At 40.1% G+C, this 27900-nt stretch overlaps 1 protein-coding gene across 1 annotated transcript in view; it reads right to left on the bottom strand.

Moving 5' to 3' along the window:
- Nucleotides 1-27900, bottom strand: part of LOC123980646 (protein kinase C epsilon type-like) — a 78771-nt gene that overhangs the window by 37080 nt on the left and 13791 nt on the right. Inside the window, exons 2-10 of the mRNA XM_046065161.1 lie at nucleotides 12487-12550; nucleotides 4266-4434; nucleotides 3604-3638; nucleotides 3354-3442; nucleotides 1568-1700; nucleotides 1328-1470; nucleotides 1035-1131; nucleotides 643-944; nucleotides 231-404 (exon numbers count right to left, since the gene is read on the bottom strand). Of these exons, the coding sequence (XP_045921117.1) occupies nucleotides 231-404; nucleotides 643-944; nucleotides 1035-1131; nucleotides 1328-1470; nucleotides 1568-1700; nucleotides 3354-3442; nucleotides 3604-3638; nucleotides 4266-4434; nucleotides 12487-12550 (1206 nt within the window). The remainder of the gene's footprint in view (nucleotides 1-230; nucleotides 405-642; nucleotides 945-1034; nucleotides 1132-1327; nucleotides 1471-1567; nucleotides 1701-3353; nucleotides 3443-3603; nucleotides 3639-4265; nucleotides 4435-12486; nucleotides 12551-27900) is intronic.

The following is a 27900-nucleotide window of genomic DNA, read 5'->3' as shown; positions in this document are numbered from 1 at the left end:
ATCCATAGTTGGAAAACACTGATTTAAATTAAAATTAAAGTTCATTCTTGCCATTATAATTTCTGAAAGATTCAGAATGTACTCATGTGTTTTAAAAGTATGTTCAGTGCTTAACTTTTTTTCTGCACGGCTGGACACCACAGATTCAAATATGGTCTGATGCTGCCCCCTGGAGGTGTACAGTATGTCTGCATGTGAGTTTGTTTATGTGTGTGTGTGTGTTTTCCTACTTTAGTCTGGAAGCAGCAGAAGAGCTGTGTCAGGTAGGGGTGTTTTCTGGCCAGGGCCAGGATCCGTTTCTCAGTCAGAGTGCAGTCCACGTCGTCGTCCTGCAGGATCACGTCTTTCTTCAGCACTTTGACAGCGTAAACCTCGTCGCTGCCTTTAAGCTCCGCCAGCATCACCTGGTCACATGACACACAACAGTCAGAACACTGGAGAGAATTTATTATCCCTCCTCAACCCTATTTTCCTCTTTATGTCTTCCTTTTGTTCCTCTCTGTCTCTCATTGGACCGATTTTACTAACATACAGGTAGGTAGCAGAATGAAGAAGAATAGAGTAGGGATTGCAGCCAAAAATTAAAATCATAAACTGTGTACAAATACACAAGTGAACAAAATGCCAAAGTCTTAAACTAACCTTTCCAAAGCTTCCTTTTCCCAGAACTTTGATGAACAGAAAATCATGCAGATGCATCCTCTTCATTTCAGGTGCGCTATGACCTTTGACGTCTCCGTTCTCCTGGCTTCCTTCACCCTCCACTTTGGCGCCGCCTCCATCAACTCCTCCACCTCCATCACCTCCTCCACCTCCGTGACTGTCCGCCGTTACAGTGGCAACAGACGAGGCGGAGGAGGAGGAGGAGAGGGGTTGTGTTTTGTGCTCTTCTCCTCGGTGGTCAAACGACAGAGCCTTCCGGATGTTCTCCAGCTCCTTCGCTTCTGTACAGAAATAAGAATAAGATGAGTTCTGGTATTTTTGTTCATTTGATTGTTGTTTCACGCAGGTTGAAGTTCATGAATTTCTGCTACCCTGGTCACACGGTGAGGTGGGGGCGGACTTTGAGCGATCGTCTTCTGTCTTAGGCGTCACTGATAACGGCTGCGGGGGGTCCTGACCCTGAGGAAGCTGTTTAAAGACAAAATACCTCTGTCAACATCCACATCAACACAATCACCATCATCATCAGTACTCTATGTACTGTGTAGCAGTTTTTTGTGGTGAAACTTTCTTATTCTGCTTGATCTTATCTTGATTTTATCTCTGCTCTTCTGGAGTTTGTCTTTTAAGCTGCAGCCAGTTTTACTTTTGGACGATGATTCACCTTTTTCCGTCTCTGGGCGCTGTTGGAGATCTTGTCTGGTGTGACTCCGAGGTCAGAGAGAACTTTAGCGATTCCTCTGGCGTCCACACCACAGTTAGGTGCTACGTTACTCTCACAGCGCCTGTGCACATTCACTTTACACACTGAGATACACACCCAGTGGGAGACAGAGGGTTACAAATTCAGGACAGGAAGTCTAATGGTGTCCAGGTATGATAAAGACCTTGTGTTTGTCTGTACCTTTACACTGGAGTCCCTGACGCAGCAGGCCCCAGAGCAGAGACCCACAGTGGTCGCAGAAGGTGAGAACCTTGAAGTTGTGGATGCTGAACTTGTGCGGCACGTTGACACTGAACCTCTGAGAACCGACTGGCTGTAAAAGGCACAAAAGGACAATGAGATAAACCTGCAGGAGCCTGAAGGTCTGGTGTGGCTGGAAAAATGTGGGAATGTGAATGTTGTTATCTCTGCCACTAATGTCGCAGTTCCTCTGTAATTTGTGGGTAATTTATGCCCACTATTGATAGTAAAGGTGTGAGAGAGAGTGGGAGTGATTTGCAACAAAGGTCCTCTGCAGAACACAAGCAAAAGATGGTGGAATTCCCTCACTCACCTATTAACAAACTGAAACGCGTAGAGAAAAAACAACCTTCTAAATGCTTTGTATGCTTACACACTTGAAAGTAGGGCAGAGCGATTAATTGCATTAGCGATATCATCGCGATATGATAAAACAAGATTTTCTAATCGCAAAAGCTGCGATTACGCTCTGGTCACTTGACACGCGAGAGTAAAACAGTCTGCAGACGAAGCAGTAAGGTAAGGGTATTGTGGCGATCGGCGCCTGCGTCACACACACAGCCACCAGTCAGCTCAGTAACTATCTATGTAACGGCATTTCAAACCAAATTCATTTTATTTCCGTTGGCCAACTTTTGAATAGAACCTCAAACTGAGTATTTTTTGAGGTTTTTGATGAGAGATGGACTCCTAGGAGATTTGAACTAAGATAAGGACGCATTAATTGGTGGTTGAACTGTGGGTTTTGTATTGAGCCCTTACTGTATAATACAGTTCACACTGGTAAACTTTGTTCTTCTTGTCATCTGTAAGTAGGCCTACCTGATTATGTTATATCATTACTTAATGCCATGACTTGACTCTCAAATTATCTATATTTACATAATAATAATAATTATATACGTAATAATGATTCATGCAATTAAAGCATCACCTAATTTCATCATAACACAGGCCTGGCCTACAAGAAAGAACAGTGTATGTTTAATCTATCTATCTGTTGGTCATACTATACACTATCCATTTATTGCTTGTCTGTTTTGAATAATACAGAAGGTGAAGAGCTTAAAAATTAATCGCATATTAAATCGCAATCACAATGTAGGTTAAAAAAATCGCAATTAGATTATTTTCCACTTGAAAGTAATGTCTTTACCTTTAAATGTGATTTTTTTTATTTGCCTGCACTCCTATTAACTGCTGTTTTAAATAGGTAACCACTGCAACGTCTCGCGTGGAGCCTGCTTGCTGTTCTGTAAAACATTTTCAGCAGAAGAAGGGTTAAGAACGCAGAATGATTGTAGTCTATAGAATATTAACATCAAAGTCCAAACAAAAAGATTATGTGACGGGCCTGTGACGCCCTGTGGGGTCATGAGTGGGTTGGTTTGGTTTTCTTTGGCTGGACTATTGCGTTGTGGTATTTATCTTGTTTTGCATACTACAACACCTTCACACATACTGTACATCCACGCAACCATCATCCTGCACAGACACTAGTGAAACCACAGACTACATACCTCATACTTTAATGTTAGTTAGAAATACTTCTTAAATTTGGTTAACTTTAATAAACATATTTTGTTAAACTTTTACCATGTAGTCTCTCCTTTTTGTTGTGGTCTTTTAAGCCAGGTCATAACAGGCCTGATCTGGCCACCTGGCCACAGCCGCTGTCTGTCAAACTGTGTTGTATAATCTTATTAAAACAGTTGTAGGTCAGTACCTCCCCGACTGTGTCATCCTGCTTCTTCATCCCTGCACACTTGGTAATGATCAGCTCATGGCAGCGCTTATGGACCACACAGGTACACACTGCAGCAGGAACACACACATGGACACAAGAAACACATTTAGAGTGTAATTATATGTGCTTAAGTCCCTCCAGTAGATATGTTTGAGAAACATAAATTAAGATTCAGATATAGTGGACTAAAAGAATGTAAAGATATGGCTTAAAAGTAACAGCATCTTACCTTGACACTGGTAGCCTTGCTTTCCTAAGACACCCCTGAAGGTCAGAGAGAAACAGAAAATGTGTTGTAATCAATTCACACTGTCTGCATAAAGTTTATTAGAACTGCGTTTTGTGTCCTAGTTAGCAAGGAAAGATTTTGTAAGATACAAGAGGAGATAAACAGCAAATTGTGTTTCATTTATTATTAATGACTGGCAATTCTTTGCATATCAAAAACCAAAAACCTTTCACATCAAAATCGCATGTATTTTCCTGTTGGCTTACATAAAACTTTACACGTTGTTCCCGTGTATGGTGCAGTAATTTTGTTCCACCTCAGAAAACCTGAACACTAGAGGACTCTACCAAAGACAGTTTCCTTGTTCCTTTTTTCTCTGATTACACTTCAAACGGTCTTTCGGAGTGGAGCTGAAAGTGAGCGGAGCACAGAGGTCACATGGCTGCCATGTGAGTGACTCTAACACAGTTTGTTGTGATGGAAACAAACACAGCTGGCTTTGTTTATCACTCCACACTTCACAGCATACACTGTGTCTACATGTAAACAAGGCAGCAGAGAAATCAGGTTATGGCAGGAAATCGCAGAACACATTTACATGTACCGCAAAAAAAAGGCAGTCACAGAACAGGCTCTACAGTTGGAAATGTGTGCGTCCTCACCAGATGAAGTCCCTGCAGTGGGAGCAGTAGGTGGGCTGTCTCAGGTAAGTGGCCATGAACTTGTGTCCGTTGACCTGGTGCACCCTCCGACGGACGGCGCCCTGACGCTTCCTGGGACGCATCCGCTGCCGAAACACACGCTCTTCATTTTCCGTGTTGACCGGCGCAGCTGCACACAAGCAAAATACAAAACTTATAAAATGAAATTAAACACATCAGTATATAGTATGGCTGACCCTCAATAGTCCAAGATTTGATACTTCGATGGGCAGAGCCTGATTCACAGTCGAAGCTTCGCAGCGACACAAGGATCATGCAATTTTGGCGATATGGGGGTGCTCAACGTCTGATTTTACATAGAACTACCATTTTTCTCCCAATAAGTTAATATAGTACAATATACATTTCAACGTTTAATGCTGTAAATAGAAGAAAAAGGAAAAAAAACGTTCAATAAATGTTTTTAAAGTGCGTAAATAAATCCAAAATTGTAACCCTAACCCTGGGTCGTCAGTGCACATGTGTAGGCGTAGCGTGTACGTGTGCAGTGACAGGAGCCCCAGCTTCACTGGTGTTGTGCCGAGTCTTCCGCACCTCGTGGGACTTTTGAATAATTTATCACTGTTGGTGAACCACACAAAGAATATTATTTCATTTTTAAATAGCCGGCTACTTGAAATAGACCTGCGAGGAACCGCGACGTGTATGCCTTGCTGCCGACAGCTGCATGCAAAACTCTGCACAAGACGGGTGAATGGCAGGCGAGAGGGTCTTCAAAAAGCCTCAGTTTAGCTGGAAATTTACATTGTAAGTTTAATGAATAGAGACTACAGCTCTTCTCAAGATTGAAGCGGAGCCACTGTGTGTAACCCCCCAATCGCTGCGCACAAAAACACATGATATAGGCAGGACTTGACGATTTTGATTCAACTTTGTAAATCCTTAGTCGGGGACAGCCCTAATACCTGTATATAGTGTGGGTGTTGAAGCAAATGTGGTGTCATTAGCTTTTGATGATGTTGCTAGTTTCTTCACTGAATAGTATGAAAAGATACACAAAGCCTCTTGAAATAGTAATATTTATTTAATCTGAAAATGTATGAAACTGCATGGTTTATTCTGTCTTTCTGAATATGAGATAAATGAGAACAGATGCAAGATGAAGCGGCAATCACACCATGTAACCACTAGATGGCAGTGACACTGTGTGGATGAACGTGGCTGGGGGTGAGGTTGTATTTAGCGATTGCTTTAACACAGTCACTCAGTCACAGTGTGTCTTTGTCTCTCAATCTCTTTCGGCCTCTTTCTGTTTAATTACAGAGGCTTTTCCCCAGTGGAACAGCAGAGATTTCAATTACTGTCTAACCCTGTTTAAATCTCTCTCTCTCACACACACACACACACACACACACACACACATATACACATACCTGGGGTGAACAAGCAAGTGAGAGAGGGAGAGGTGATGTTAATAAGGAAAAGGGGTTGAGAAGAGGCAAATGGAAACATACTTGGAAGGATGAGAATGTTTTGTGTGTCTCAGAAAACAAATGAACACATCCAGTTGAGAATAAACCGTAACAGACGAAAAGGTTTTGACGCCTGTTTTTTACCCAGATTCCGAATTTTCCCTAAAGCCAAGTGATTTTTCTTTAGTTAATTGTTGTTGGGTTAAGGTCTTGTCTTGTATATAAAAATATACTGTAATCTACTGGGAAGTTCAGAAGAAATTTTAAGGAAAAGCGTAACTCGAAGATTAACAAGCGCAGTGCAACATTAAATCAGATTAAATAGAGTTATAGAAAGATTTTTCAAAAACAAGCAGAGAGCGCAGACAGTAACGTGTTATTAGACGTGTTGAAGTAATGTTTACTGCTGTAAGGTTTCGACGTGGTGAAACAGCTTCAAGATGATGAAATAATCTTTAAATGTTACAGGCTATGGCATGGTTTCAGACGCTGAGTGAGCATCAGGCCTCTAACTCTGGCGGCCACGTTTGTTTGCCATCATCGACCCACTGAGCAACTGAGCTTCGCAGAATCCTTTTCTCTCAGCAGCTGTGATATGAGAACATCATCTGTCCTTCAGTCTTACTTCATTCAGCCTTCACTATCTCAGATCAGGTTAGAAAGTTTTGTGCAAACAGATAAATTAGCTGTAAAATTAGGAGTTTCATTTGACCACATCCTGACTTTATAAATTAGTAGTCTTAGCTTACTGACAAAACTCTAGCACCTCCGTCAGGTCAGAACAACAACTTACACAGGAAATATAATAATCAAAAAGACAAACTCTTGACGCTCCAAAACCTTTCCTCTAGCGCCACCCTCCAGATAAACTTTACATTTGGAGCTACTCTTCCGTTAAACCTCTAGGACTCGTACATCCTTTTCTCCCAGTCATGTTCTGCCTGTCGCCACTCTTACTCTTCCAGCCCCTTTGCTATTCGCCATCCCCATCGCCTAGCAACTGGTGACTGCTGCCTAGCAACAGTATTAGACTTGGCGTCGTCCACTGGGGAGGGTTCGGGGGTGGCGGGGTTGGGGGCTGGGATGGGGGCTGTGATAGACATGCTGTTCCTCTGTGATGTCCTTATCACAACCCCTGAAGTCCGAAGTAAAGATTTCAATAGCTCGGTGCTGACATTAAGCACATTCACCTTTATAAGCACTAACAAGACTTAAAGGTTCAGTGTGTAATAAAGACATTACACAATATCACCTTAGAATGAGACATTTCTTTCTACATACACTGCACGTCCTCTTGCATTGAAGATGCCATGTTGCGGCGGCATGTTTCTACAGTGGCCCAAACGGACAAACTACTCTACAGAACGCGTTTTGTCACTAAGTTGAATATGTATGAAGAAGAAGAAGAAAATAAATTTGGACAAATAGAGGACCACACGTATTATTTAGCACAAGAGCCGGCAGAGTGTGTCAGCCACCGCAGCTTCTCTTGCATGCTTGGAAAGGGAGGGGTGAGCAGTGACTGATGGTGCATTTGGTAGATTAAATGCTCTAATAGTGTTAATCCAACAAATCTTTGTAGTAGCGTCCATGTTGATTCCACATTCCGACTTAAAAGCACATGAACACAGCTGAAGTTGGAAAAAACGACTTCGCAACTCGGGAAATGAGACCATCCGAGGAGAAGGTGAATGCACCGTGAGCAGCTGGTTGCAATTTGCAATCCTCACCACTAGATGCCACTAAAAACTTTCACACTTTATCTTTAAAGTCCTGCTAGTAACCCCCCAAATGTTTATTACACCTCACAAACTAAAATGACTACAACATAACACAGCGGGCAAATGAAACAGGATATCTCTTGTTCTGGTCAGACAGAAAATACAGCTGTGATGGGAATGGGAACGTCATAAATGTAGTCAGTATTTAAACAAAATCTAGATGAAAATAAGTATAAATTAATGCCAAATTTAATGCCAATCCATCCAACAGTTTTAAGTAAGTATGAGTAGTTCTCCCCATGTAAAATTGATAAAGGTTTAAGGTATGTTGACACTGAATGCGAATGCGCCTCAATTACACGTATAAAGAAAAAGCTACATGTGGACAGAGGCAGCTCAATTCACACATTAGTAACAAATGCATCTCTCCTGCATGTTCATGTGTCAAATGAATCATACAGTGTAACCACACTAACGCTAATGCAACGACAGTGCTAAAATGCAACCAGCTTATTTTTTATTATTAGTAGAACCCAACTGATATTGGATGATTTTGATATTTGAGGAATTTAAAATACAATATTCCGGTCAATATTTAGATATTTTGTTTTTTTCAGAAACACACTACATAAACAAAGATTATATTTGTTATGTGTAGTTACGAGACCTCACCAAGATAACATGACATAATGCAGTTTAAAAGTAAACTTTTTATGTTGTTACATAATAAATAGTAGTTTCAACAGAAATAAAACTGATTATGTCAGCTGATTGCTGTGTATTGTGGTGGATTTGTAGTTGCCACCAGGGGAATTGCACACTGGTGCCCTCTGGTAGCAAAGTATCCAGCGACAATACTCGTAACATGATTGAAGGATCAATCTCTCAGGTTTTTTTCTAGGCGAAGGCCACACAATGTTTCTTACAAAGCTTCATTATATTCAAAGTATAATAGTCTCCCAGCTGATAACAAGAGCCAGAACAACATAAATAGTTCACCTGCTTTTAGCAACAGCAGCAGTTTATCATCCTGGCCTGGTGACAGCAGGGCTTTGTGTGTGTGTGTGTGTGTGTGTGTGTGTGTGTGTGTGTGTGTGTGTGTGTGTATAAAAGCTAATATGTTGATTGCAGCTCTCAGGCCTGACAGTTCACCCATGTGTTCTCTGCTATACAAACACATTTAAGTAATGACTGCAATTTCAGCCACTCAAACGCACACACACATGTACATGAACATATTGTCACTGCAGACAGAAAAAGAAACAGAGAGATTTAGAAAGACATAGAATTAAAGATTGAAGAACGAATTTATAAAAGGAGAGAAAAAGGAAAGTCCTTGTCCTAATGACACCTCTTTGTCACTCTGTACTTAGCTCGCTCTCTCCTCCTCCTCTCTCCCTCTCTTTTTCGATGATGTAACTGGTCCATTAGAGAACACTCCACTTTACTAATCAATTTATCACCCGCCTCTCCCCCTCTTTCAACCTCCAGTTAACTCCCTCTCTGTCTTTCTCTTCTTCAATTCTGTCCTGTCTCTCTAACACATAATCTGGTACATTTTACACACACATTTATATACAAACACACCGATGCACAAAGACTGGTAAAGATTTATTTTAAAGTGGTTCAGATTTTTCTTTTCAGTTTCAGGAGGTAAGTTAGGGTTTGGATTACTGTAAAGTGGACAGAGACAGAGACAAAAGCACAAAATGAGTCCAAATGTCAACAGCATTACGTGTGGCTGATATGGTGATAAAGTGGTATTTGCTTGTTGCTGATCAAATGAATTATCAAGAATCAGTTTCCTAATTTAAGGGTCTCTAAGTGATTATCTGTCACAAATGTTTTTGCCCTTTCATTCACTTTTACTGGAAATAGAAGCCAAATCTTTCACAACTGATTTAGGCTGCCATTAATATTTATATGTCATAAATGATAAGAGATTTTGTAATTATTAAATTTCATCATCTTCTGTTAACCATATAAATAACTCGGTGTCTGGCTGGATGACAAGCTTTTTTTTTCTGCTTCAAAAAAATATTAATGAAATCAAAACTGGCATTCTTTTATGGAAGTAGAAAGAAAACAAATTGCTCAGTCAACGTTTTTATGGACTAAGGTGATGCAATTTATTTGCACTCTCCTGCCTCTATTCTTAAACCTCTTGATGCAGTCTATCCTTCCGCCCTTAGGTTCATGACCGACATTGCTGTATGAGAAAGTTGGTTGGCAGTGACAAGAGAACGGCACTGCATTCTGTTTATTTACAGAGCACTTCCTGGGTATCTCACATGTATTTGTAACTATACAGTAGATCATGTTCACACTGCACTACGACCCAAGAATATTTGGTCTTTGAAAATCATTATGTTGCTACTAAGATTGGCAAACGGGCTCTAACAATACTCCACACACGCGGGACACTCTGCAGAAGCTTGTAAAATTAGACAAGCAAATCCCTTTAAATGAAATTTAATGTCTTCTGACTGACCTAGAACAGTGTGTATGCATGTTTTTTCTTTGATTTGATGTTGCACCTTATGTTGATGTCCTTGGCCTGTGTGTTGTATAATGTGTTGATGTATGCTGTAACTTTCATGTGCTTTTATTGTTTTACATGTACTGTAATCAGGGTGTCCTTGTAAAAGAGAGTTTGTTCTCAATGGCGCTCCCTGTTTAAATAAAGGTCATAATAACAATAATAATAATAATATATCAGAGCCTTCAGCTGTAGATTTAAACTGTGTATTATCAAACACCATGCCATGGCACTGTGCCTGTTGTATGTTGATTCTTCTCACTGTTTCTTCTCACTGCTCCATTTTATCTTTATCATCACATTTTGAAGCAAGTACATGAGTTACAACGGGATCTGTCAGATCTGCAGAGCCGCAGCACCAAAGGTACAACATGTAGATGGAGATGCATCATTTGGTCGTGTACTTTTGCTCCTCACCAGTTAAAAGCTATACAAAGCAATCCAAAGCACAGATGTATCTCCACATAGGACTGCATAAAGGACAAAAGCTGTGCGCAGGATTAATCTGACTGAGGAACAGTGTGAAGTTTATATGGCGATGACTTAGCCTGAACCCTGCTGTCACTGGTCACTTGGTCTGAGACTGGTAGTTTTCTGGTGCTGGACCTGCAGCTGATTTTACTGTCTTAAGAAGCAGCAAGATACATTCATCACTTTATTAGTACTGCAAATGAAGCCATGGAGGATGCACAGTATGTAAATGTCTGTTACAGTATAACAGACAGACAGGGAGGGAGTTTGTTCATGTGTCTACCAGATCCTCTCGTATAAAAAAACTCTCTCTCACACACACACAACAGCTCTTTAAAAATGTTCTTTCAAAATCTCTGGACATGATTTTATGCATACAGCAGAGATAGAAATGCTAGATGGTGCAGGGATGATATGCATCTCATGATTACGTAACCTCTTGCGGCCTGTCCTCACTGAGTAGCAAAGGTGGAAGTAGCATGCGCCTTTAACCCTGAAGTCCGTCTTTCCCTTAGCCTAGGCCTAGAGAAAACACTTCTGCAAGTTGCTTTTGGAAAATTCATACGGGTTTTTTGGGAGGGCAACTGTTTAATAATGTCAGTCTCCATGCACCACTTCATATAGAACTCCTCAGCTTTTTAGCTGTAACTTTCTTTTTTTGAACATAAAGCAAAGATTGCAGCTCGAGGAGTAACACATGTAAATGCACAGGACACTTGCATTGTCTATTTCCTGATCTAATGGTGCACAGTGCAGATGGGTGACAGACTGACTCAAGACTTTCTCACAGTGTTACACACACACACACACGCACACACTTTAAGAAAAGTCCTACTTTAAAACTATAAAGCAACATTATGCAAGTATTCCACCTTAAAATAATCCTTTCAATGGTCCACAGACCCGTAAAGTGTCCAAGCAAGAGGCCGGACAAGAGTAAATTCCAGACAAACACCGAGCTGGCCTTCTTGCTATTGGACTATAAGTGATATTACCTGGCTTGCTATGTCTTCTGTTGTTGCACTTGCTTGATGATTGTCCGTATTGGCAAAGTAGTTTTGATCATAGGCCAATTTAGCCCATTTTTAAACAGAGGTTTAGCATCATTTGTATTTCCGAGAGTGATATAAAAGTGCATTTCACTCTGTAGGGGCGCCAAGTTGCAAAAAATACCAATTCTTGCATGAAGTTGCCTTAAAGTCATGTTTAAGTCGATCAATACACCACTACCAATTTAAATTTAGTTTATCAGAGGATGATATAATGAATTTGAGGGTAACTGGTTTGAAATGAGAGGCAGACGTAGAGATTGAGAAAGAGGAAGAGGCAGCAGGGAAGTGTTACTCAACACATTACTTTTACAAAGCTTTTAATGAGCAACCGCAGGCACTTGAGACAACTCACACATACAGACATCCGCAGACACAGCACATCAAAGAGTGGCATCAGCCTCAGAGTGAAAACACTGTCTACTGCACCGATGTACTGTATAAAGTATGCATGTATGAATGTAAATATTACATGTAAATTCGTGTATTTTATGAAATGATGCAAAGACAGCATTATGTGTTACAGAGAGGTGGTAGATAGGTGGGGGGTAATCAACAATACAGGATGTGTAAATGACTTAAAACAACACTGGCATGACTGTAATGTAGATTAATATCAATATAACCCTTACCCATAACAAGAATAAAGGAAACCTACAAAATAAAACCCATTAGACTCATTAGAACTGAACAGTTTTTGGATTTTTAAAATGTGATTTTCTCATCTGCAAGACACCATTAGCCATATGTATATAAGCTTTATGTTTTTTTTCGTAAACTGTCTAAAATGGGCTGGTTTGTAAGCTATTATAAACGCTGCAGCCTATAAAACCCACAATTTCTAGATCAATTCTCATGAAAGTTGTGGGTTTTAAAAGTGCTGATTATACAGCAGCTCTTTTGAGAAAAACAACTTTGAACAAAGGATAACAGCATAACAGATAACATCACCGTCTACTGAGTTCTTACCTTCACTGGAAGATCCTGATAGGTCAATAACCACATATACCTTCCCCTCTGGCTCCAGGTCAATCTGCAGAGAGAGGGGTAAGTGTGGACAGAAGGAGTGTTAAGAGGAACAAGGGGAAGGAAAAAGAAAAGTGGAAGAAAAAGACAAGAGAGAGAGAGAGTTAAGATTACAAATATGAGTAAAAAGCTTTAATGTGCATGCTGTCTAAAGCATGGAAGTTATAGCCTATAGCAAATTGTACAGAAGATGATTGGTAAAACATTTGCAGACATACTGTTTAACCCTTGCACTGGTATTTGCCAAGTTGAAAATGCTTCATTCTTGATGCTCATGTCCCGGTAAATTCATTGGGACACACAGACGGTTTCAACACTCTGAAGAGATGACACATGACCCTGCAGCTTTTCTGTCCATATTCTAAGCTAGATGGTTATCTGTGCTTCTGTACTGGACAGGAAGTACTCAACGCATTGATGTTGTAACCAAAATAAATTATTATTCTGTTGGTCTGGTAGTCAACAAATACAGTTCTTACGAGTCTTGCACCAGGTGCCCTAGTAAATATGCAGAAACCTCTTGTATCATGTTTCTGCTTTTTAGACAGACCAATGAAAGAAATAGATTGTCTGGATGAAGCTGGTGGGACAGAAGTTAGCATGGAGAGACGGGCTGGAGTTTTCTCTACAGAAAAATTTGGCTAAAATCACCTCTTCTTACAATTTGTGAACAACTTACACAAGTGACAAAACATTTGTCAGCAGCACAGCATAATGCTAACGCCTCTACCACACTAACTATACAGCATTACTGCAAGCTTACTCATTCTGAAGAAGCATGAACTGCAATTCGTGATCACTGATTGTTTTCTCGACAATTAGTCGATTAATCATTTGGTCAATAAAATGTATGAAAATAGTGAAAAATGTGAGTTACAATTTTCTAAAACCCGAGCTAATCACGTAAAATTGCTTGTTTTTATCAACGATGATTGTTCACGACAGCCCTGTCTGTTATGGTCCAGTAGCACTTCCCTGTGTTCATCTGTTGTAATTATCCCTCTCCTTATGTTCATGTCAGTCTGTGTCCCTGTCTGTCTGTGTGAAGGCGTGTCCATCTGGACATGAAGATCCACCCCTGCCGACAGTCGTCTCCTGCACACCTGCTTCTCATCCGGCAATCAGCACTCAGCAGCATATCTACCCCGGCCCTGCACTCTACTGTTTGCCAGATTGTCAGTTTGCCTATGTGGTACAGCGCTACAGCCAACTTTTTGTTTTTGTAATTCTCATGTTCTGTAATTCTTCTCCTGTGACTAATTCCCTGTGTTTCTGCGTATCCAGATTCCCAGGTCCTGTGTGGTCTTTGCCAGCCTGCCTAGCTCTGCACCAAGTGACTATACTTCTTGCCAGCTCTGCCTTCCGCTGCTAACCCTGGTTTGCCGCTTCTGCTCCACCGCCACGGCTCACGCACTCATTATTGTTATAAACTTCTTTTGAACGGTGAACTGCCTCGAGTAGAGTCGTGCTTCTGGGTCCAGAATTCTGGTTTATAACACTGTCAATATTGTAGAAGAGGCCCAGCTCTGTGTGCTCTGTCTCGGCCACGCCCAGCCCCAAGTGCAGAGGAGACGCACCTTCTGCACTCCATTAGTTCTGAGGGAGAACTGCTGGTCCTATAAACTGCAGTCCCCTCAGACAAACTGTCTCTTACTCATAGAGTGAATTTCTACTTGAGTGTGCATGAAGGATGAATCATGAGTACAGTTGGGATTTGAATTTATACCCATTACATTTATTCATTCCAAAGCGACTTACAATTTCTATATGTCAGAGGTCACACACCTATGGGTTAAGTGTCTTGTTCAGGCACATTTGTGGATGTGTCACAGTGGGGATTTCAACCCAGGTCTCTCACACCAAAGGCGTGTGTTTTATTCACTGGCCTCATGTTTAGTTTGATGCCCTGCTATTCAGTCCATTATCAGCTTTTCTAGTCTGTCTGGACTGCAAATTTATTTCCAGGATAAAAACCTCTTGAGATATAATAATCTTGTTTTCTACACCTATACATGACTGGGGGTCTAGCAGTGCAAGTATTAGTTTAATGAATTTACTCTTTAAATTAAATGTTTTAATTGATTTATTTGACAGCACCCATGTAGCCTATATGCACAACAGCCAATCATGTTGCTATTGCGTGTATTATATACACGCAACCTTAGCCTCAGTGTCTCTTTCTGCACTGCCACCGGTCATGTGACCGTGACCACCAACCTGCATCACATCCTTCTCATCCTATCAAGTTACACGTTCACCAGAGGTTTCTAGCTCAAATAGGATTATATTGTGTGATTTGTGCATATTTTACATAATCTGCTGTATATTGTTATAGGAAAAAGAAAAACTCTTAAGCGATCTGCCCACTCACTACCACCACGAACGTGTTGCCATCCTGTGGGAAACTGTGTGATCGTGACATACTATTGGGCCAAAATCTCACAGTATCACTTGCAACGGCAGTAATGTGGTAACATGTAGAAGAAAGAAAGTTGGAGAGGAAAAAGAGAGACTGTGGTGTGTGACTTGCAGCAGACGAGAGGTTGACACACATCCTGTCATACACCCACACATCATATATACTCCTCACACACATGCAACACACACGTAGAAAAGCTCTGGGGAGTGAAGACAACTTCTGCTCTACAACCTACTGAGTGTCTGCACGTGTATGTATGTATACAGCCGTGTGTGCTTGAGTGCATTTGAGCTCATCTCATGAAAGCAAGTGGGTATCGGCCGGGGGCTCAGTTTCTACCAGCAGATTGCACCACCCACAGTGTCCATAATCCCCCTTTGCGAGCGCACGCACAGTGAACAGTGCTAAGTGAAGACTTGGTGCAGCGAAGGCGAACAGGCGTGGGTTCAGTAATGTATACAGTAGGAGATGGAAAGCAGAGAGACGGATGAGGGGGAGGACAGAGAAAGTTTGTTGGCTTGTTCCAATGTGAAAGTGCAGCGGGGGGAGCACCCTGCCTGATTCCTTTTTTTTTTGTTTTGTTTTGTTAAGACACTCTCTTCATATCCAGTGTTTGCTTGTTCCAGGAACGGCACCTTTTGAGGGGATAAATGGATTGTCATTATCGAGCAGCTCCTTACACTGAGAGCATTTTGAGGTTTAACTGGATAATTATTCTCATCCATCTGCATTTTCTACAAGGAACGGAAGGAAGGAAGTCGTTGTGGCAGATGGACAGATGAGGGTGGCAGAATATTACCAGCAGAGGAGGGGGGAGCCAGTGTCTGTTGCCAAGATTTTATATATTATAAACAAGTGAAATTTGGGCTGTTTTAGTTACCAGCGTCAATCAAAGAATAGAACAGCGTTGTGTTTCTGGTAGATATGGAGAGAAGTGTAGGTGTATCAACAATTGCGGTAATGATGTGTTTTGTTTCTGCATCCACGCGCACAAAAATGACAGTGAATAAAACAATGTTTTCTGAAAGGGATGCAATTTTGATTGGGGCTCATTGTTTCATTCATATTAAATTTCATTATTAAACTGAGAAAAATGTAAACTACTCTCTACTCCACTATGTAGATGTACTGCTTTTTTTTTTTTTTTTTTAACTACTCGGAGGACATAATCAACGCTTTTCAACAATTTGTATTTTCAGAACAGTGTTGTGAACTGTGTGTAACTGTGCTTTTTGCAGAAGGAATCACAACATCTTTTGTGTAAATCGGAGGTGAAAATGGTTTTAAACCAGTGGCATTCCAACATATTAACTTGGCTACAGCACTTCTTTTGTTTAGTTAGATACTTACTTCTTGATACTACTTAAATGATTCATCTGTTAATTAATAAATGCGTTCAAGTGAATTAGCAGAAAATGAATCCATAACATACAAAATAACATAGATGAGTGTTTCACAATCTGAGTTAGCAAAATTTATTCAGTTGAGACTTGAACTAATTATGGTTCTCATCATCAAATAATCTGTTGGTTCTTTTTTGTAGTATTTAGTACCAGTAATTTAGTAATGCATCAGTCTGAGAGGGAACAGTGACTCTAGTTAACTGGTCACAACTCAAGAAGACAAAAAAGGTCGATGTAGAAAATTGATTAAGCCAGCGGCTGTTTTACTGTGTTTCTAAATCATGCTGGATTTGAAAAAATAATGGATTAACCAAAAAGGAAAAATAAAGTTCTGCTCATTTATACAGTAACCCAACTTTAACCCCCATTTCATCTACCATAAACCAGTGAAAAGACGATTATGACGTCACCAGGAAGAGACAAAAGCAACCCGGCTGTGTGGATCGCAAACACACATACACACCACCTCCCTTACCCTGAGGTCACAGCCCTCCATTCATCAGCTGCTTACTGAGCGTGCTCAGACTCACAGGTGCAAATGTGACTAAATATAGAGCCAGTAGAGGAAGGAAAAGGCCCTTCAGTTTGTGTGTGTGTCCAGGACTGTTGTTGGCTTGTGTTAATTCTCATAAACATGGCGGATGAACTGCACTAGTTCTATTTCTGCTCCCCGTTTATCTGAGAGTTTACATGTGTACGCCCACAGAGGTTTATGGTCACAGGAAGGGCATGCAGGAGCGATGGACTCTTTATCAGTGGAGGAAGAGGGACGATCTTTGACTGAACTCAAATTCCTGTATTAAAGTCTGTTGTGCTGCACCCCCATCCACAGCCCAACCTCTATTCTGACTGTATGCCTCTATACGTAAAGGGCACATTACGTCCTGCATTGGCACTGGATGTAAACCGTGGTGTGCAGAATCGTCCAGTATGCATATAATAGCTGGAGATACTGGCATGGTTAAAACCAATGGATGCTGTGTTCTGACATGGTACCCATTTATAAAATTAAAGTTGTCCTGAACTCGCCAACTTATCACATAAACATGAAAATGTTTTGTCTGCAGTTCATTGTATTACAAATAATATTAAAATAAGCTATAATTGACAATTCAAGATGTCTGATAATATAGAAAAGTAACGCACATCGGGGGTAGTTGTGAGGTGCTGATCACTTTCTTTTTTCTCTCAGGTTTTTTGCCTTTATTAGATTGTGGCAGCTGAAGAGAGACCGGAAAGGGGGGAGATAGAGAAAAAGGCGACGACATGCAGCAAAGGGCCTGGGCTGCTGCAGTAAGACCTTAGTACACGGTGTGCACGCTGGACCAGGTGATAACTGCACACCGACTGGATCACTTTCAAGCTTACTTTCAGTTCAAGGTGTCGTGTCAACAGTTTTACAAAAGTCTCTTTTACAATTTTGGTATATGGGGAAAATAGCTTCTGTCCTGATGGGAATGTTTGAGTTGCAGTACTGCAGTTGGCCACCGGGACACATTGACAGCAAGGCTATACAGCGCTCTTATTACATCCATGGCTAAACCAAACATGAAAGCTGGTACTGCGTACAGAGGTCCTGCAGCAGTTAACACCCATTTCTTAATATTAACCTTAACAATGTGGCAACAGGGTCTCTGTCTTTTTCTATATAGCTAGGAAGGTTTTTAGCTCCGCTCACATAATCCCATGATTTCCAAAGTGAATGTAGAATTGGGTTTTGTACTGGGTTATAAACAAAAACATAAAACACTAAATTCATTCAGAATATAATTTCCTTTACTCCACACACTTCGTACCATCTTTCAAATGCAAATTACATTTTTATTAGCAAAAAGAAAATACAGGTTTAATTAGTATTGCTATCTACAAAACTGCCCCAAGTCATTCTCTCTATCAACCACAGATGAAGGGCAGTACACACTGTAATGTTACCTCATTTATCAATTTTGTTTAACATGACAAGGGCATCCAGAGTAACAAAATCACACAATAACACCGATAACAAAAATAATTCTGCATGTCAGCAACTATTGATAAGATTCTACCGATTTCATTTGCAGGTCCAGGAGAGCAAAGTCCACCATCACATGTTCGTCATCATGTGGACTGAGAGTTTCTCTGTGTGTGTAAAAGTGTGCATATTGTGCTGCATATTTAACAGGGACACAAATGAAATTTATTTACCTTTTTTTGAGAACACCCTCAAACTGTACAGTCATTTATGGGGAAAATACACCAACGCGGAGGAAAATTAAATTGCAAGCTTTAACTCAATTGAGCAGATTTCCCTCCATCCGCCCTAATGCATCTGAAGCATGTTTTGTGTGCGTGTGTGTGTGTGTGTGCATGTGTGTCTGTGTGTGTGTGTGTGTGTGTGTGTGTTTGTCATAATCAGTCATTCTGTTTAATATTGAAATGCCATGATTATTCATCACAATTATACTTATTATAATTAATCTTTGTGGAAAAAATAAATTTATTCTACTTAAATGGAATGTAACTAATAAGTAAACAAACCTTCAAATGCAATCTGTGTCGTTTTATAGCCAAAAAACTGAATTCAATTAAAGGATAACCCACACACACAACATGCACTCCCACTCAGGCTGTTTGTGTCGTAAATATGTTTGGTCCAACAGGGAGCGCTTAATTTACTGCACCAGGGGAACAGAAATTCAGGTCCCCACTAGCAGAGATGTTTTTTTGAGGGTTAAGACATGGTTTTAGGTTTCAGGTTACAATTAGGTTAAGGTTAGGCATTTAGATGTGATGGATAAGGTTACGGTAAGGGGACAGGGAATGCATTATATCAATGAGATGTCCCCCCGGGGATAGTGGAACAAACTGTGTGTGTGTGTGTGTGTGGTGACAGCTCCTTGTGATTCCAACTGGCCCAAAAATAAAGGTCCTTCAGCATGTGATGACTCCTGTCCACACCTGCCAGCTCTGTCACACACTATACACACACAAACATACCCACAGTCTGTTGAGGTTGAAGTGAAAGCACATGACATAACTGAACTCTTGGCTCAGATTCACTCTAGACACACACACACTTTTTTGACTCACTTCTCATTTATCTGAGGTAGATGAACCCCAATAATAGATTTTCAGATTATTTTCTTTACAGTGATAAATGGTAAAGACATAAAGATACAACATTTCAGCTGCTGTGTTTGGCTTAAATGACACACGTGAATAAAAAAAGAGGACGGGGACACGAAATTGTGTGTCATGTGTGTTTCTATAGTTCTGGCATCCCAGTGTGGACATGAAGCTTCAAATTTTTCATCTGAAAATGAAATCTGTGAAAAGACGGAACGCTGTTTGGCACATAAAAAGGCTATTTCAAATTCATCAGCAGTTCCATGGATGTAGTCAAGAAAAGAATCAAAAAAAGCCGAGAGAGAAAAATGACAATGAGAGTGACTGAAAGAGACAGAGAGAGAGAGAGAACAGGGAGCACATTGTGTTTTATCTGTTCTCAGTGACAGAGAGCACACGGCCTCTGTGGAGTGACACACTGCAGACCCTTCACACACACACACATACACACACACACACACACAGGTTTGAACAGCTGTACTTGTGAGGACCCTCATTAGACAACACCAAACCTTTCTACGGCTGGCTATCTATATTTGAAGCTTATCCGGCAATTCTTTGATCCACCACACTCCACATTTCTGTTGGTACCAAAACAGTATTGAGCTTTAATACCAAGCAGTGCTCCTGTATTGTACATAGTGATCTAGTGTGAAAAAAATAGATTTAAATCGAAGCAGCCAAGGCAGAGACACCCTGCCTTTTAGTCCCTTGCAAACGGTCAGAAATGCTGGATCATATACTTCCCATAATGCAACCCTATCTCCCTGTCTGATTAACACCCATTTCCAAACTCCAATGTGCAGTTTTCTTACACAGGTTTTTAGTAAACAAATGTGTGGTCTCCAAGCCAAACATGAGATATATGCTTGTGACATCAGTATGACATCATTAGGCTCCTCCAGAGCCACAGGCGACATTAGACAACTGTTTTCAAGTAGTACTAAACATGAATAATAAACTTTGGATGTGGATTTAGATGTGAGGACTGCCCCTTTAACCTTAACCATAAAACCAAGTCTTAACCCTGAAACAGCCTTTGAAGAAGTGAGGACAAGTCCACACTAATTGGTCCTCACAAGAATAGAAGTACAGGAGCACAGTCTACATGCATGCAGGGAGAGAAACTGTACCACCAAAGAGAGCCAACTGCAGAGTGTACTTTGAAATACCGCACAGTAACCAGCATTGATGGATGGACTGAAATGAATACCTTTTACATTTGATGTGTTAAGAGTCAATTTATAATGAACAAATGGACACAAATAAATAAATAAGAAGAGCTAAGAGCAGAACATATTCAGATGCAGCAAACATGCACACACACACACACACATTCAGGCACTGGAGAATAACTTTATACAGCTGGACTCACTCCTGCTGCTAATGCACTGGATTTACTTCAAACAAACCAGAACAGTCTCCCCCCCCACACACACACACACACACACAGCCTCCTGTCGGCAGCCACTCGTGCCTGTCCTCCTGTTTAGCCGTGTCTGTCTATGCCTAATTTGTCCCTGTTGAATAAGTGATGCAGCAGCATTGTGGACAGGCCAGCTATGATGACACACGCGTATAAACACATTCGCACACACACAGACTCTCTGTTTTCTATGAACTACTAAGCCCTCAGTTAGTTGCACAGTAAATATAAGGTTATTGTGTTAGCTGTTACAACTTGGATATATTTCTGTTAGTAAGGCAGGGTTACCAGTTATCAGATCTACCAACTTTCTGGCACAAAGACAGGGAGACAAGAGGAAGAGCTGCTGGGAGGATATTTAGGAACATGGGTTGACAAATGTTTCCAAACAGAAGCCCCAGCAAACAACCTGCCACCATTTTTATGATTTATGTCATCCCTCATAAATCCTGAAGAGGCAGAAATATAAAGGCACGTATTTTGGTAGATTCAGCCCATAGCCAATATAGCTGATATATGCGTCCTGACTCACAATGCATTTATTTTTTGGTCCATACAAAAGAATTTCACAGAATTGATGAAACCGTGGCATAACACCCCAATTTGCAATCCATCCGATTATATCCTCAAAAGGATTTCTCTGTCATACAAGTGTGGCACAAAATAACTACGGTATGCAGGTCCTCGCTGCCAATATCTGTATGTATGCACCGTTCAGAACATGTGATTCCAAATAGGCATCTGTGCAAAAAGCAGTTAGTGTTAGTGGTTCCTTGTGGTTTCACTCATGTGGAGATAGACATCATTGCCTGGAAGAGAGAGGCTGAGATGGAGGAGAAACATGTGCATCAACCTCTAACTGACTCATGGCAGGGTTGATGACATGCATGAGGGAGGGGGAGGACACAGGGGAGAGCTGTGGAAAGAGAGAAAACTCTGGAAAATATTGGTAGAGAGATGACAGGACAGATAAAACTACCCACAAAGACAGAAAGTAATTCTCAATCACTGTGACAATGTGCCTGATTCCCACTCCCATAGTTAGCTATTAATGGATGTAGGCATGCAACAAGAAGCGCAATTCCACTCCAATGTCCTCCAACATCAAACTTCAGCAAAGCAGTCTATAATGATTTAGTTAAAAAATTGTTAAATTTTACAAAGTGGATAAAAACGAAGGCTAAAATGAAAAGAACATAAATTCTAGGAAATAAAATTATGTCCAATTTTGTGTGCACACAAATGCATGCTTGGCAAATTACAGATGGATCCAGTTTGAAAGGCTGCAACAAAATCATACACACAAAACTGTCTGACGATCCAAACCAATATTGTTTCATATTCGCATTGACCATATCTCACTTAGCTCACTCTTGAAAAACATACAGCGTCTGGAGTACACATAAGGTATAAGTTCATTAACACCTTCACTGCAACCCCTTTAAATTATGAAGAGAGCAGGAAAAAAGCAGCTGATGCACTCCATACGTTCAGCTCCTCTATAATCCTCTCATAAAACTCGTCTTCATTGCTCTCAGCATGAGTGGAGAAGAGTGGAAGAGACCGCCCACACACCCATCTGCTTCTATAGCTACACATCCACACGTACATTATTATTATTATGCACAAACACACACACACAAAATAAGATAACATAAATGCATACACGATGCAGTGGTGTTAACATTTACACCATAATTTGGCTTTCCTCTCCTATTAAGCAGCATCATAAACACACTGCCGCACACATGTACATATAGAAGTACACACACACACACACACACCAGACTATGTTGCTATGTCTCTTTTAAAAAAAACACACATACACAGTACACACAGGGTTTATCATACTGTCCTTTCCCCTAGCACTGACTCAAAACATACCTGAATCAATATGGCCGAGTAGCTATTAGTTCTTATTAAAGATTTATATTAAGGCTGTTTGGCCTTTATAAACAGCACACTGCAGACCACAGGCGGTCCTGAAACAACACACTACCTTACAAATCTTAACTGGTAAATTTACAAATTGACATTAACTGATTAGTAGGGAAGTGATGAGACACTTAACCCACTAGACGAGACGAGATTTTAACACTATGTTTAAGAAACCTTTAATGCTGAATTATTTGACAATTTTGAGCATTAAACACTTTATTTCCTGCATTCTGATGAATTCTTCTGCACCAATTTATGGTAATTTTTAAAAATGTTTTTATATAAAGAGAAACACAAAATTCAGGAGGCAGGTGACAATTAAAAATCTATAGCCTAACTGTAACAGAATAAGTCATTGCAGCTCTCAGTCATTCTGTGTTACGTTCTCCTGTAGATCAACTTTTCTCATGTAATATCATCCCTGCCAAGTCATGATTTAGTCTTCCCTCCTCTTTGTGGCTTTGTTTGGGGAAGTAACCCGCTTAAATGTGACTGTGGCACCTTTTCACCTCAATGATAAATTATAAAATTTTAATTTGGTAATAAACTCCTGGACTTTAATAGCTCCTGTGTTTCAGCAGATTTTCTGCTCATGGTCAAAACTTTCTGCACATTCAGAATCTCTCCCACACATCTGTGGTCTCTGACATATCCTGAATAAAGTCATAATACTACCAGACTCAATGTCATCATTTAATGAGAAGCTCTATACTCTGCTGTGCATTACATTTTTGATCCGCTTCAGACTGTTTGACCGACGCAGTTTGGGACTGCATGTTGCATGTGCAACCGAAAGTAAATGAAACACTTTTAATCAGGCAGAAATCTCACCACAAATCCACACACATTAACTTCCAGTGCAAACAGAGCAGGCTGCGCTTCAGTTTTTAGATGTTTATGTTGCAAAACTATCAGCGACGTTACCACTCATCGCAGCTGTCCAGACCACTGACAATATATAAAAAGGTCTAAACTCACAGCGCAAGCGGGTTCAGCTGATTACTATCACAGCGTATGCCGGTATCAATCAGCTGGGCGGAGTTCATTCGCTCCGTGAATACAGTTGAAAAAAGTCATTTAAAGAAAATTTAACCAACATTTTGATCAAAAAACAACATATACAACATACAATTTATCTAATATTAATATGTTAATGTAAATAATAACATAATAATACGGATTCACAAAAGAGCAAGATTGTATTATATGTGGAAATTGCACCATTTCACTAAATGTTTGTCTCCTTGGCATAAACGCTATTTTAGGTTTATGTTTAGGTTTAAGAACTGTAGAAGAAAAGCTTTGCACTTTGCAGCTAGCTGGTTAACTTCAAGCAAAGTTATGTGTTTCCAGCCAAATACAGCAGGAGAGTCTTAGACTGTGTTCAGAGCAACATTTTAAAAAGAAAATTAATAAAACATTTCTCAGTCTCCTATTGTTTCTAAATGTTCATGTACCTGCATGATTCTTGCAATTTCTGGATTGTATACACATAGTTGAAATGCACTTATTAACTAAATAAATGTAATGTAATGTAATTATCACAGTGTGAAAAAATGCAGCAACGCCTTCATTTCAATGAGTCCTGCAAACAAACACTGACATTTCTGGTAGATTACTTTGTACAAGGAACGTTGTAACTCTTCTGTTTTCCTTGCATTATGGAAGATAAAATGATTATCACTATGATAACTTTCCAGAGTTGTAATATCCTGTTCCATATATGGAACAGGATATTACAACTACTACAGTAGTGTAAACTGCTGATAAGAAGCCTACAAACTCATGGATCTGTTACTCAGAGTGGCCTTTTTTCCATCGGATAGTCTCAGGGAATTTGCACAGCTAAAGTACAATATCAACAAATGTTGGTTCTGAATTGTCACCTGCTGTAATCCAGCAAATGTAAAGAGCAGAGATGCAGAAAATGAGAGTGAACACTTGTTCTGAAGAAATTCTTTGAAGTGATACAGAAGCTGATGTTTAGTTACCTGTCCTGTTGCACAGTAATTAGGTGAAGAGTAACAGTACAAACAAAGAAACACCAGAAGGAACCGTCAAGAAAAAGACAGACGCAAATATGCACAGTCCCGCTTGGGTTGTTAACTAGTTAGATGGGTGAAAACTGGAGGGTCACGGATTTAAAATGTATAGAGTCTCATTCATGGCAACGCTCCACTGTATCAAACATAGAGTAGGAAGTGGTCAAACCTTCTTGACAAGTCTGTTTTTAATGTTTGAGTTGTATCTGCACTTCGCATCAGACCACACAATGTACACAGGTTAATGAAAGCAGCTGCATGTTTATCAGTCGAGGTGAAGGACAGCCTTGGGGAGTCGAGACCTGCTTCGAGTCAAGGTAGTCTGAATATTCTGTTTGTTCGTGTCATTTATTTTGTTGTTTCGATGGTATCCATAGCAACAAGGTCATCAGGTGCCCCAGGAAAGGAGGTGTCAGTGGACATGTTGAGGCACCGTCAAGGATTTTTACTCCTCTATATCTCTGACTGAGGTTTATTCAAAGATTCAATCATTACCGTCACATGTTGTCAACCGAAGCTTAATGAGCTTCATTTTAACCTAATCACACTGAGACACATTCCTCTGAGACACACACACACACACACACACACACACACAGAGCTGTCCCAAAGCTTTTACAGTATCACATGAGCCTTAGTCAAGCTGGAGTCATGTGGCTGCATGTATCCTAAAAGAGACCTACAGCTACAGACTCACTGACACACGATAGATAAACACAGCGAGGAAGACATCTAAGGAAGATTATAGAAAAGACGAGATGTATTGAATGCAAGGAGTTATCTTTAATCTTTAGTGCAAGCCACTTATGGATGGAATCTGCTCACATGAGTTGTTCTTGGACGTAGGCCAAATAAGTGAACATGCAGTTTGTCTTTTGACCAGAGCATTTGAACTTTTTTGTTTCTGGGTATGAAAAAGTGTCAAGTAATGAAATGTGGTATGTAATGCTTAGTAATATTTGTGATCTTACTTACTTTAAAATGAAATCTAAATGTAGCCAAAGTAGGCCTCTTTTATTTAAGCAAAGTTCTTGCATGGCTGCTTGTATTTAGATGGCATTTAACAGTTTAAAACTAACCCAGCCGTACCTTTACTATAACCTAATGCATGCCTAACTGAATAGTGTGTACTGCACGGCATGGACCACGCTCGCGATTCCTACTTTTGTCTCATTCTCTAATTTCTAAATCCTCACATTTAAGAAGCTGAAATCAGATCATCATCTTCAAACATGACTGAAACAACGAATCAATAAAAACATTTTTGGATGACTAGGACAGAATTAAGTGTACTCACCAAATTAGTTACAAGAAAGTTTTTAGTTACCAGCAAGTAATTGCAGATTTTTGCCATTGAAATCACCGGGGTTCTGCAGTTCAGATATCTTCTTTAGTTACTATTCGAACAGCTAACTATTTCATTTTGCTAGTATCTATTTTTTAGAAACTAGAACCTATTCATTAGTTACTGGTAACAATTCCAAAAGATAGTTGCAACAATAAAATTCTTACTAGTAAATTGTCTTTGGTTACTAGTCATTCATTAATAACTAATTAAATGGCTTGTTGATAGTTACATTTATTAGTGGAGTAGCTACTAGTAACTAAACATATATATATATTTATAATAGTTACAACTTGCCATACCATCCAATACTTCTGTATATCAATCCATTAGTAATTATCATATAAGGATGTTCATCTGATGTGTGTGCTGCATGCAGTCTGTTTTTAAATGTGTAATAAATGTAAACGTTGTGAGTGTGTGAGTATGTAGAATGACTGGGTGTTTTCTCCTCTCTCATCCTGTTTGTGAGGAAATGGAGACGTCTCCCTACTAAGTTTAATTCTGCCCTGTGGAGCTCACCGGTGATTTATTTTACAGACATTCCACAGACGCTCGACCTCTACATTTCAAACTATGATTTATAAACTTCATTAGACTTCAGTATTTATACCTCCATGCTGTATATCAATACTCAAATGTGCTGATTTCTTCTTTTATTCCTTTGCTGAGCCCCAAAGTTAAAGTCCCTGGCTCTAAGTCAAGTCAGTAAGTATCACACACGGAGTCCATGCTACTCTGCACCCTGAGGTCATCAAATGCAAATGAAAAGTAAGCAGATGAGGTAACTATCATCACTTACAGTCTTTGACCCTGATTGCTGGTCTGACAAACAATTGGATGGATGAACAATGGATTTCCACACAGAACAAGACTGCACATGGATTAAGAGATCTACTGCAGATAAATCAATACACGTTACGACATGTTAGCTAATCAGCCAAAGTAAAGGATGACAGTAGAAATCCAAACCTTTCCCACAATTTGACTGATGTGGGACTTCTTTATGTGCACTTACACTGAGTTTAGACTACACAAGCTCATTTATTACATCTACAGAACACATTTTTTTTTTTTTGTTTAAATTTTTGGTTTTGGTTTCAGAATACTTCAAATAAAACACTGTCAAATGTGTCAAGGAACAAGTGAATTTTAGTGTTTAATGCAAATGATACAGATTACTGCTTACTTTTAAATGATTTACCTCAGCCTGAAACAACAACTACTCTAAATTTCCTTCCACCCGTTTACAACAGAGCACAAAAACAGAGATGCAATCAGCACAAAAAGAACAGGAAGTGATGAGAGACAAAGCAAAAGCACCAGGGATCTCCCTTTACAAATTAAAGAAAGGGAGAGACTCACAAAAATGATTCCTGATATCTTACAGAATCACATCTCCAATAAAACAACAATAATGAGAAATACAATAGTATTTCTTATCTCATTTCTATTGCTGCGACACGCTTGAGCTAAGTGGTGCTGACAGAGCAGCAGAAGAAGCAGTAAAGCTTTCGTCGCCACCATCTCATTTCTTCATTGCATTCCTTACATATCTGTGTTACTACGTTACACTGTACTGTGATATAAGTGACAAACTGTGCACAGACAGGACAGCAGATAAATGGATGATAACAGAAACTACAGGGGGCACCTGGGGAGCCATCGCTCTCTCCCTC

The sequence above is a fragment of the Micropterus dolomieu genome, linkage group LG12 (genome assembly GCF_021292245.1).
Source record: "Micropterus dolomieu isolate WLL.071019.BEF.003 ecotype Adirondacks linkage group LG12, ASM2129224v1, whole genome shotgun sequence".
Classification (NCBI taxonomy): Eukaryota; Metazoa; Chordata; class Actinopteri; order Centrarchiformes; family Centrarchidae; genus Micropterus; species Micropterus dolomieu.
The sequence above is the reverse complement of the archived record's forward strand: the minus strand, read 5'-3'. Positions and strand labels throughout refer to the sequence as shown.